General features: G+C 41.4%; 1 protein-coding gene across 1 annotated transcript in view; it reads right to left on the reverse strand.

The window, feature by feature from the left end:
- Positions 1-609: 609 nt before the first annotated feature.
- TWSG1 (twisted gastrulation BMP signaling modulator 1) overlaps positions 610-13,075 on the reverse strand; it is a 43,975-nt gene continuing 31,509 nt past the window's right edge. Inside the window, exons 4-5 of the mRNA XM_060200672.1 lie at positions 8,515-8,781; positions 610-4,788 (exon numbers count right to left, since the gene is read on the reverse strand). Coding sequence (XP_060056655.1) covers positions 4,607-4,788; positions 8,515-8,781 — 449 coding nt within the window. The 3' untranslated portion in view covers positions 610-4,606. The remainder of the gene's footprint in view (positions 4,789-8,514; positions 8,782-13,075) is intronic.

The following is a 13,075-nucleotide window of genomic DNA, read 5'->3' on the forward strand; positions in this document are numbered from 1 at the left end:
ATACTTTTCTTTCTTTTGCTTCCAGGGCTCAGTGCCTGCACTACATACAATCCACTGATCATGAAGGCCATTTCCCCCATTTTAGTGGGTAGGACAGAAAGAATTTGAGAGAGGGGAGAGATAGAGGGAGAGAAAGAGAGACACCTGCAGACCTGCTTCACCACTTATGAAGCGACAAGTGGGGAGCCGAAGTTTGAACCAGGATCCTTGTGCAGGTCCTTGTGTCCCATACTATGTGCTCTTAACCTGGTGCGCTACCACCCAACCCCCGATCTTTTCAAGTTTTCCTAAATAAAAAATAAGTTCATTTGACATGCTTTATTTTACTTTATTTTTTGGTACTATCTTTATTTATATATTGGATAGAGACAGCCAGAAACTGAGAGGGAATAGGGAGTTAGAGAAGAAGAGAGACACTTGTAGCACTACTCACCATTTGCAAAGCTTTCCCCCTGCAGGTGGGGACCAGGGGCTCAAACCTAGGTCCTTACGCATTGTAATATGTGCGCTCAACCGAGTGAGTCACTACCCAGCCCCCCACCTTTTCCCTTAATAACTTGACAAGAATGCCAAATTTATCTAGATGCTCTGTGCTGAAATGAACAAAAATTGTGACACACTCAATTTTTTATTAAAATATTTTTTGTTTATAGGGATAGCCAAAGGGGGAAAATACAGAATTATACATATTGCAGACCATGTAATATACACTAAAGAGATTCTTGGGAATACAGAATAGATTTTACAGATCATCAAAATTGAAAACAAAATTTAAATATGCGCTTATTTACAATGATCTCAATTTTAGGAAACTTTCATTTGTTTCCTCCATTTTAATGCTGCTACAATTTATAAGTAATTATTCAAATACTGTGACATTCTTACCAAATTTGTTTTCTGAAACTTTAAAGTTAACATTCTTTATTATTATTATTACTTTTTAAAGTTAACATTCTAAATGAAGGTCCCTCTTGCATATCATTCTATGTAAACAAGGACTTGATTTTGTAGGAATTGTGGGATTTGGTGTCACAATTCTGAGGACAGTTTCAGTAATAATGAGATGTCACTGGAGAAGATGGAAAATTCTGCTACCAAGGCCATATTTTTTTTCCATAGAGAAGAACTTTTTAGATGTGACTTTTATAATACCCATCGACTCAAACTTGAGTGGTATTTGACAATAACTTATTAATTAAATTTATTTTTCATTTACTTACTTACTTACTTACTTATTTATTTATTTATTTATTTTTACCAGAGCTTCAACTATCTGAAAGTGAATTGAGCTTAGAAGGGCAGCAAGATAGCTCACTCAGTGTGCTTGCTTGCTGTGGGGACAGCTCTGGTTGGATCCCAGCCCTGACCCCATTGAAGGAAGCTGTGGTGTGGTGCTGTCTTTTTTTTTTAATTTAAATTTTTATTTATAAAAAGGAAACATTGGTAGTGCAGCAGGTTAAGCGCAAGTGGCGCAAAGCACAAGGACCAGTGTTAAGGATCCTTGTTCGAGCCCCTGGCTCCCCAACTGCAGGGGGATGACATCAATAACAAGAATAATTACAACAGTAAAAAAGAAACATTGACTAAACCATAAGATAAGAGGGGTACAACTCCACACAATTCCCACCACCAGATCTCTGTATCCCATCGCGGTCTTTCTTTTTATCTGTCTCTATCTGAAAATGTTAACCTGGAGCAGTTAATGCCCCAGTGAGAACCATGAATTAAAAAATAAATTGAAAAAAAATGAAGTGGTAACAGAAATCCACATTGTAGTGAAGTTTCTGGCTCCCCAAATGTCATACTTAAAAAATTGTTACTCGAAACCTGGTAAGGGAAGCTTTAACATGATTTTTTTCTTATTTCAAACTCCCCTTCATAACCAAAAAAAAAAAAAAAGAAATTAAATTTGAATATAGAAGATCAATGGAGGTCAGGCGGTAGTGCAACGGGTTAAGCGCAGGTGGCGCAAAGCGCAAGGACCGGCATAAGGATCCCGGTTCAACCCCTGGCACCCCACCTGCAGGGGAGTCACTTCACAAGCGGTGAAGCAGGTCTGCAGGTGTCTATCTTTCTCTCCCTTTCTCTGTCTTCCCTTCCTCTCCATTTCTCTCTGTCCCATCCAACAACAATAACAACCACAACAATGATAAAAACAACAAGGGCAACAAAATGGGGAAAAAAATAGCCTCCAGGAGCAGTGTATTCGTGGTGCAGGCACTGAGCACCCAGTAATAACCCTGGAGGCAAAAAATAAAATAAAATATCATTATATTAAGGTATAATTTCTATTAGGAGAAATAGAGCTAAAAAGATCAGTTAAAACATGATATGGTTCAAGAAATTATCTTCCCTGTGTAGTGGTGATATGGTAAAAGATACATTTTAAAATTTTATAATGAAATTTTATAAGAAAGAGGATAAGAGGACAGTAGATGTTTGAAGATATATCTAACAATGTATCAAACACGTTGCCAAAAGACACAGAACCATTCTCCACTTATACACATGGAATCATTTCCAAAACAGCAAGGTTGAAATGAAGCAGTTGTTTAGAGATTCCATAAACACCTTCTCTTTTGTAAGTTCAAGAAAGCCAACAGGACTTTATTGGTACTAAAGAAGAGAGGGAGAAAATATTTTAAGGCACTTTTAAACAAAGGCATTCTTGGTAAAAGTAAGAGAAAGGTTATCCCCATGTCTTCCTATCTAAACAACCACATCAGTTTTAACTTTTTAAAAGCTTAAAGTACCTTGAATATTCATTAGCATTATTGAAAAGAAGAAAAAGCAGTATCAAGGCTTTAAATTTAATCACAATATTATATATGGTCTTATAACTATTGTTTGGATAATGAATACAAAATGTCTAAAAGCATTCTACTTTTATTTACTAAAATATTTAGATATATAGAGAAGTTATTTCCTAAAAAGTTACTAGTAATTCAAATATGCCCTTGAAAAAGTTATACTTTTGTAAAGTTAGCAGTTTCTGTAATATAAATAGTTGGCCCAGATTCATGCTTAAAGATTGGAATTTTATTATTCTGAAGGGCTCATAGTACTTACACTTATCAAAGCAATATGGAAAAAAATTAATATCTGTGATGTATATGGAGTTAATATCATCTCAAACAGGAAGATTTCTGGCTTTGTACTATATAAATATACTTGGTTAGTAAGAACATGCTATCCAGGTATAAACTAAAGACTACAAAATAATGCATGTAAATAGTTTTTAGTTTGTTTCCTAACAGAAGTGACATAGCACTTTCAACCTTGTTGATACTGAAAATTTTCATATTTATACTAACACCGCTAGCTAGGCCATTGGGAGAATTGTGCTAAGGTCCAGAAGGCGTAATTTATCCATAAAACCACTGCTGCATGGCCTTCTGGTGTTGCCATTTCCACACGAGAGGGCAAGCTGTTTGTAGCCTCTACGAAGACTCTTGACTTGGCAGTCACTTGGCAACCCCAGAATTCTGTAAGCTGATACTTGATGTCAGAGAGACGATTTAATTTCCCAGGTGTGTGTCCTGATGGTGTCTGATAGATTTACAGGTGCAACCTAGAGTTCCTGGCAGAAACTCTTTATTACTGCTTTTATCAGCAGGACGGGAGAAGAGGAGAAGTGTTCTCCAAAGTCTTATCAGCCTGTGTATGACAAAGGTGGATCCTACTACGTAGATTCTAAGTTGCAAACCGTGGGAAGCGTTTACTTATAAAACCAACATACAAATGTTTGGAATTAGGCTTTCTGTGCTGATTTTGTGTGATTCTTGAGGCGATAAGTTTGAGTATCAGCACTATTTACGGACCAGAAAAGGATAAAAGGCACAGTGAAGAATGGCATAGACCTGTAAGAACTCGGATTCCTTGGAGCAAACACAAGAAGAATCCACGACTTACACTGAAATGTCTTCAAAAAATAAATTTTGTCTATGAGTGGAAATATGAGATTTTCAGATTTATGCTTTTTATGTGAAGCTGCTCAACTAAAAGAAAATGGATGAAACTAAGTGAACTTAAGTTTTGTTGTAGGGATGTGTGTAACAGATATATCTGAGATCACCTTCTCCACAAACTGAATGCTCCTAGACTAGACTGTGGCTCTGAGGGCAGTCTTACTGGACTCAGCTTTGTAACTTCCCCAGCGCCTAGCATAGCGCCTTGCACACAAATAAGCATCCAATAAATAATGCTGATGAAAAAAATGTTTTCAAAGCAGAGTACTTCTGGGATGCCAGAAAAAAAAAAAGGTATACGGTTTGACATTAGAAACATCTGATCTCTCAAGGAATTTTTCTATGATGCTGCTGTGTGACTGCAGTTGTCCATGTGTGTAGGTAAAAGGAAAGGGCTTATTGCGAGCAAGGAGTCAGGTCAGTTATACTCTAAGTGGACATCTTACCGAGCCTGTTAGACTTTCAAAGAAACTCAGTCCAAATGCTTTTACATCTTCTTAGCTTGCTGGCATTCTGATGCCACCAGGAGAACTTGCTGGGTAGTTTCTTTCTTCTTTTCTTTTCTTTCTTTCTTTCTTTCTTTCTTTCTTTTTTTTTTTTTTTAGCTCCATTGCTTTGGTCTGCAATCTTTTCCTTCCTTAAAACATGCAGTTCATACACTTGACGGTCTTACTGCCGTAGTCGATACACTCTGGACCAATGCACTCGCAGCAGGCATTATGGAACCAGCGGTACTTGGATGCTCCCATGGACTCACAGGAGATCTTACACTGGTGGATGGACATGCAGTCATCAAAGTAAACCACAGTACACATGTGCTCTGAAAAACAAAACAAAAAAAACTTTTAAAAAAGCAAGAAAGAGGGGAGTCGGGCGGTAGCGCAGTGGGTTAAGTGCACGTGGCACAAAGCGCAAGGACCGGTTTAAGGATCCTGGTTTGAGCCCCTGGGCTCCCTACCTGCAGGGGAGTCGCTTCACAGGCGCTGAAGCAGGTCTGCAGGTGTCTGTCTTTCTTTCCCCTCTCTCTCTGTCTTCCCCTCCTCTCTCCATTTCTCTGTCCTATCCAACAACAACGACATCAATAACAACAACAATAATAACTACAACAATAAAAAAACAACAAGGGCAATAAAAGGGAATAAATAAATATTTTTTAAAAAGCAAGAAAGAGGAAAAGCAGGAACTCTTAATATCTAGCTGGATGTTTATTTATTTATTTATTCCCTTTTGCTGCCCTTGCTGTTTTAGTGTTTTAGTTATTACTGATGTCGTCGTTTTTGGAAAGGACAGAGAGAAATGGAGAGAGGAGGGGAAGACAGAGAGGAGGAGAGAAAGACAGACACCTGCAGACCTGCTTCACTGCTTGTGAAGTGACTCCCCTGCAGGTGGGGAGTGGGGCTCGAACTGGGATCCTTAGGCTAGTCCTTGTGCTTCGTGCCACATACGCTTAACCTGCTGCACTACCACCTGACTCCCTACCTGGATGTTATTAATAGCAATTTACTGCTTGCCTGCACAGGACAATGGAGGAGATACAGAACAAATAGTCACGACTATGAATTATGTTGAGAGGAAGCCAGGCTTTCCTGTCTCCTGCTGCAGCTGACAGGAGGCAGAGGGTTCGAATTCACTGCCAGGTTTCAGACTTTGACAGTAAAGTTAATGCACTGGACTTAACATTTTTTAAAAATTTTTTTTACATTTATTTATTTATTTTCCCTTTTGTTGCCCTTGTTGTTTATTGTTGTTGTTGTTATTGCTGTCGTTGTTGGATAGGACAGAGAGAAATGGAGAGAGGAGGGGAAGACAGAGAGGGGGAGAGAAAGATAGACACCTGCGGACCTGCTTCACCACCTGTGAAGCGACTCCCCTGCAGGTGGGGAGCTGGGGGCTTGAACCGGGATCCTTATGCCGACCTTTGTGCTTTGTGCCACCTGCGCTTAACCCGCTGAGCTACGCCCGACTCCCTTAACAACATTTTCTATGCTTTAGAACTGTGCTGTTAAAACTGGGCATTTCTGCTAAGATCTTCTATGAGGAAAGAATTCTCCAGCTCAAAGAGTTTTTGAAAAAAAAAATGCTGTTCTAAAGGTATACTGAGAATTTATAATAAAAACAAAACAAATTCAATTGAAATGGTGCAAAGTGGCTTGGGATGTTCGGTACAAGCCAGCGCTAGTTTCTGGAAAAATCTGACTGTTACCATGATTGTTATTAAGAGCAATCTTGAGTCCTGCAGCCATATGTGGTTGCTTCAATTTGTAGCACTTCTCATTGTTAACCCCACATAAACGATCAAGTTGAGAGGAGAGGGCACGTGAGATAAATAACATCACTAGTGGAGAATACAATATTACAGGCTAAGTTATTTGACAAAACCAATTGAATAACTGACAAATTAGCACGGGTCTCAGTAGTAAGGAAAAATCTCAGGAGATAAGCTGGACTTAAATGAGAAAGAAGGCTGAGGGCCCGGGGGCGGGGGGGAGGGGTGGCACACCTGGTTGGACACACTTTACGGTGTGCAGGAAGCCAGGCCCTGCCTACAGGGGAAGCTTTGTGAGTGGTGAAGCAGGGCTGTAGGGGTCTCTCTGGCTCTCTCCCTCTCTATCCCCCCCCTTCCTCTTGATTTCTGGCTGTCTCTATCTAATAAATAAATAAAGATAATAAAAAGATTAAAACAAGAGAAAAATTATTATTGAAAGAAAAGAAAGAAAGAAAGAAAGAAAGAAGAAAGAAAACTTCATTTCTCCCCACCATGGAGAAAAATACGGCAAATTACAAGGAGATGAGTATAATGCACACAGGAAGATGAAGTAAGGATTGAGTAGGTATGTGCTCCCGGAGGTGGTACGGTGGATAAAGCACTGGACTCTCAAGCATGAGGTCCTGAGTTCAATCCCCAGCAGCACATGGAGCACAGTGATGTCTGGTTCTCTCTCTCTCTCTCTCTCTCTCCCCCCCTATCTTTCTCATTAATAATATGTTGGTATTAATATGAGACTGCAGAATTACCACTGCGCATACAAAATGCAAACTGGTTTATAAAGGAAATAAAGGGGGGTCAGGCGGTAGCACAGCGGGTTAAGCACACGTGGGGCAAAACGCAAGGACCAGCCTAAGGATCCCAGTTCGAGCCCCCAGCTCCTCATCTGAAGGGGGGAGAATCGCTTCATGAGTGGTGAATCAGGTCTGCAGGTGTTCCCCCCCCCCCCCCCCCGTCTTCCCCTCCTCTCTCCATTTTTCTCTGTCCTATCCAACAACAATAACCACAACAATGATAAAACAACAAGGGTAACAAAAGGGAAAAAAAATAGCCTCCAGGAGCAGTGGATTCCTGGTGCAGGCACTGAGCCCCAGTAATAACCCTGGAGGCAAAAAAAAAAAAAAAGGAAATAAGAGGATGGGACTGAATGGAATTGGCATATTGCACCAAAGTAAAAGACTCTGCGGTGGGTGGGTGGGGAGAATACAGGTCCATGAAGGATGATAAATGACATAGTGGGGGTTGTATTGTTAAATGGGAAACTGGGGAATGTTATGCATGTACAAACTTGTATTTACTGTTGAATGGAAAACATTAATTCTCCAATAAAGAAATAAATTTAAAAAAAAAAGAGGATGGGACCGGTCAGTAGCGCACCAGGTTAAGCACACGGACCCACAGAGGGATCCCAGTTCGAACCCCTGGCTCCCCACCTGCAGAGGGGTCTCTTCACAAGTGGTGATGCAGGTTCACAGGCGTCTGTCTCCACCCCTCCCACCTACCCCTCCTTTTTCAATTTCTCTCTGTCCTATGACAGACACCTGTGAAAAAAAAACAAAAACGAAAAACAACCTTGACTTCACACTCTGGACGATACTTGATGGTGGTCAATACTATATAAGATAAACACCTTCCTTCTTTCCTTCCTTCCTTCCCTCCTTCCTTCCTACCAAGGCACTCCTCAGCTCTGGTTTATGGCTGTGTGGGGAACTGAACCTGGGACGTCAGAGTCTCAGGCATGAATGTCTTCTTTGCATAACCTCTATACTATCTTGCCCCCTCTAGCACTCTTGCTTTCATATGGAAAACAAATTAAAATGGAATTCAAGTAAATATCATAATTAGTGCCAACTTGTTCATATTCTAAGATCATCTTTATTGCCAAGATGAAGTAATTGTCATAATACGTTTTCCATGCCATGTCTCCTTTGGGATTGGGGTTATTAAAGATCCTCATTTGGGGGCCAGGTGGTGGCACACATGTTACAGTGCGCAAGGACCCAGGTTCAAGCCCCCTGGTCCCCACCTGCAGGGGAAAAGCTTCACAAGTGGTGAAGCAGTGCTGCAGGTGTCTCTCTGTCTCCTCTATCTCCCCCTTCCTCTCAATTTCTGGCTGTCTCTATCAGATAAATACTTAAACAAATTAAAAAAAAAGATCTTCATTTATTTAATACTATACAAAATCAAAACCAGTTACCCTAATAATAAGCTTACTGTAGGTTTCACAGACCACAAGAAAGTGAGAGAACAGGACAGAAAAAGTCAACTGTTGACAGTTACCTTTGTCACTGGAATAAGGTGCGTGAACATTATTGCTGGGGACAGACACATTTTGGTGGTGTGGCTGGTTCACGGTTTCTAAAAATGAGACCAGATTCTCATGGTGTGAGAGTTCTTCAGCAACAGGGAAGGAGACGATGTTCCAGTTCAGCTGAGTGTCTCCTTCTGTGAGAGCCCGGAAGAGAGACGGGATGGGCTCGTGGAGCTCCTCCACTGTGCTCTTCGAGGTTGGAGGTGTGTCGCTGTAGTTCCGAGGGTTACACATCCCTGCAGGAGACAGGCAACGAGCTTTTAACATTCATTTTTCTCACTGAGAGCAGTATGAGATATTATGAGCCCAGTAGTCCAGGTGCCGAAGTGTTAAAATTATTTTAAGTTGGGGGGTCGGGCGGTGGCGCAGCAGGTTAAGCGCAGGTGGTGCAAAGCACAAGGTCTGGTGTTAAGGACGCCGGTTCGAGCCGCCGGCTCCCCACCTGCAGGGGAGTCGCTTCACAGGCGATGAAGCAGGTCTACAGGTGTCTGTCTTTCTCTCCTCCTCTCTGTCTTCCCCGCCTCTCTCCATTTCTCTCTGTCCTATCTAATAATGATGAAATTAATAACAACAGTAATAACTGCAATAAAACAAGGGCAACAAAAGGGAATAAATAAAAATAAATTTAAAAAAATTATTTTACTTCGGGAGTCCGGCGGTAGCACAACAGGTTAAGCGCAGGTGGCGCAAAGCACAAGGAGCAGCGTAAGGATCCCAGTTCAAGTCCCCGGCTCCCCACCTGCAGGTGGGTCGCTTCACAGGCGGTGAAGCAGGTCTGCAGGTGTCTGTCTTTCTCTCCCCCTCTCTGTCTTCCCCTCCTCTCTCCATTTCTCTCTGTCCTGTCCAAGAATGCCGACATCAAAAACAACAAGGGCAGAAAAAGGGAATAAATAAATAAATATTTAAAAAATTATTTTACTTCTAACGCTGTATGAGGATATTTTCCTAGTTTATTCTGCAGTGACACCCCAGCAGCCTCAAGCATACAAAGGACCCGTATCTTGTTTTCTAAATATCTGTCCTTCACTTAGGGGTGGGGAACCCTATATCTGTTTGTTTGTTTTTAATCTTTTTATATTTATTCCCTTTTCTTGCACTTGCTATTTTATTGTTGTAATTATTGTTGCTGTTGTTATTGATGCTGTTGTTGTTGGATAGGACAGAGAGAAATGGAGAGAGGAAGGGAAGACAGAGAGGGGGAGAGAAAGACAGACACCTGCAGACCTGCTTCACCGCCTGTGAAGCGACTCCCCTGCAGGTGGGGAGCTGGGGGCTTGAGCCGGGATCCTTATGCTGGCCATTTCACTTTGCACCATGTGCACTTAACCCACTGGGCTACTGCCCAACTCTCTGGGGGAACCCTATTTCTGCAAAATATATGAATACTTATAATCTGGGTCATACAAAATGATCAATTTTAAAATGAACACTTAAGGTTGCTGTGAAAAGAGCTTCTTGGGGCACACCTGGTTAAGTGCACACATTCCAGTGTGCAAGGATCTGGGTTCACCTGGTCCCCACCTGTAGGGGGGAAGCTTTATGAATGGTGAAGTAGAGCTGCAGGTGTGTCTCTCTCTCCATTTCTTCCTCTCTATCCCCCTCCTTTCTCAATTTCTGTATCTATCCAATAAAAAAGAAATTAATTTTTTAAAAAAAATCCAAGAGCACCTAGATTTGTTGAATGTTGGTTGCCTGCACAAGATCAGACCAAAAGACTTCCCAAGCTTATAGGGCTTTTGGGCTGGTCATTTTCTTTTTAAAAAATATTTTATTTATTAATGAGAAAGATAGGAGGGCAGAGAGAAAAAGAACCAGACATCACTCTGGTACATGTGCTGGCGGGGATTGAACTCAGAACCTCATGTTTAAGAGTCCAATGCTTTATCCACTGTGCCACTGCCAGACCACTAGGCTGGTCATTTTCTACTTACAACTTACAGGAACCACAGCTCCTTGGAGAGAAGCCAGATTACAGGTGGTGTTCAGTGAAAACACAAAGGGACCCAAAAAGAAAGTGGTCAATGAATAATGAAATATATCCAGAAAGGGCACAGATGGCCATGCAAAGGGGTTCCATTGGCAAAGTCAATTTAACACAGAAATACAGACTGACAGCAATAGGTAACTATCACTGGTACAAAACAGAGTACTGAGTCCTTCCTGTTAGTCATATTGTCAAGAATGGGACTAAATTGGAGTTAATATCAGGTAGGTCGAGGTTAACAGTCATCAAAACATAAAGTCTATACTTCCAAAAATTACCAGGGTAAAGGCTAAGAGCTTGAGATTCACTGAGTCTACAGGTGTCTGTCTTTCTCTCCCCCTCTCTCCATTTCTCTGTCCTATCCAGCAACAATGACAGCAATTATAATTACAACAATAAAACAATGAGGGCAACAAAAATAAATAAATAATTTTTTTTTTTTTTAAAAAAAGGTTTTTCCAGGAGTTTTGTTAACAGAGGCTAAGACAGTGTTTCGTCAATTCTAGTCTGAGTGTGGAGCAGAAAGCACTGACCCCAGAGAATCCTGTCCCAGACCAGCACCCATGAAATATTATAACTGTTATCACTCCGTCATCACACTATCGGGGAGGCTACTTCCTAGTAATAATAACTGGCAGAGAGCCACCTGGATCCCCAGAACACTGTGCATGAGTAGGGGTGCACATTCCACGTGTGAAAGCTGATGTTTGGGGGACAAACTGTGGTGTACCCAGTAGAGCACACACACTCCGGTGTCCAAGGACCGGGGTTTAAGCCTCTGGCCCCCACCTGTGGGGTGAAAAGCTTCATAGTGGGAAAGCAAGGCTGCAGGTCTGTCTGCCTCTTCCTCTCTCTCTCTCTCTCCCCCCTTCCCTTTCAATTTCTTTCTGTCTTTATAAAAAAATAAATAAGCTCCCAGCTCCCCACCTGCAGGGGAGTCGCTTCACAGGCGGTGAAGCAGGTCTGCAGGTGTCTGTCTTTCTCTCCTCCTCTCTGTCTTCCCTTCTCTCTCCATTTCTCTCTGTCCTATCCAACAAAAGATGACCTCAACAACAACAACAATAATAACTATAACAACAATAAAAAACAAGGGCAATAAAAGGGAAAATAATAAAATATTTTAAAATAAAAGGTGATTTTTTAAATTTTAACATTTATTAGGTCAAGTATGAAGTTTTTTTATCTCCAGATTAAAAATCTGAAAAAGATACACCGATTTCATAAAGAAAAAAAATCACAGACGTGTATGCAGGTATATATGTTGCAGTGATACTGAAATACAATCCTGTATCCATTTCCAGTAACACAATCCTGTATCCATTTCCGGTAATACAATCCTGTATCCATTTCCGGTAATACAATCCTGTATCCATTTCCGGTAACACAATCCTGTATCCATTTCCGGTAATACAATCCTGTATCCATTTCCGGTAATACAATCCTGTATCCATTTCCGGTAACACAATCCTGTATCCATTTCCGGTAACACAATCCTGTATCCATTTCCGGTAACACAATCCTGTATCCATTTCCGGTAAACAGCTCCGGAGCTGTTTATACCATGCTGCACCCACGCCTAGTCTACATCCACCTGTAACCCGCCATCCCTCCTCTACTTATTCCTTCCCTGTCTCGTGTCTTCCTGACTTTTGTAGTAACTACCATTCTCTTGTCAGAGTTTAAGGGCTTGTTTTTGTTTTGTTCATTTGCTTTCTTTTTTTAAAACTTATTTATTTATTTATTCCCTTTGTTGCCCTTGTTTTATTGTTATAGTAATTATTTTTATTTAATTTTTTCCCCTTTTTATTATTGTTGTAGTTTTTATTGTTGTTATTAATGTTGTTGTTGTTGGATAGGACAGAGAAATGGAAAGAGGAGGGGAAGACGGGGGTGGGGGGAGAGGAAGACAGACACCCGCAGACCTGCTTCACCGCCTGTGAAGCGACTCCCCTGCAGGTGGGGAGGCGGGGGCTCAAACTGGGATCCTTACTCCGGTCCTTGCGCTTCTCACCACATGAGCTTAACCCACTTCTTCTTCTTCTAGCGTTTGCCCTTCTTCCGTAGCCAGTCAACAGCGTCAGGTTGTGCCTGATGTCTGCTTGTTGCTGGCTTTGAAAGTGACTGGGATCCATGTGGATTCAGTCGGCTAGGAAGGATCGTCAGTCTCCCCAATAAATGGGTACTCACGGGATGCACCACGAGAAGATCGATCCAATGCATCCGCTACCGCCCGACTCCCTCATTGTTTCTATATATCCCACATATGAATGAAATCATAGGATATTCACTTTTTTCCTTCTGATTTGTTTCACTTAGAATAATCCCCTCCCCCAGCTGCAGGGGAGTCACTTCACTGGCTGTGAAGCAGGTCTGTAGGTGTCTGTCTTTCTCTCCCTCTCTCTGTCTTCCCCTCCTCTCTCCATTTCTCTCTGTCCTATCCAACAACGACTATAACAATAAAACAAGGGCAACAAAGGGAATAAATAAATTAAATAAATATTTTAAAAATGAAGAATCCCCTCAAGGGGGAAGCTTCACAAGCAGCT

Source organism: Erinaceus europaeus, chromosome 10 (assembly GCF_950295315.1).
Source record: "Erinaceus europaeus chromosome 10, mEriEur2.1, whole genome shotgun sequence".
In the NCBI taxonomy this organism is placed as follows: domain Eukaryota; kingdom Metazoa; phylum Chordata; class Mammalia; order Eulipotyphla; family Erinaceidae; genus Erinaceus; species Erinaceus europaeus.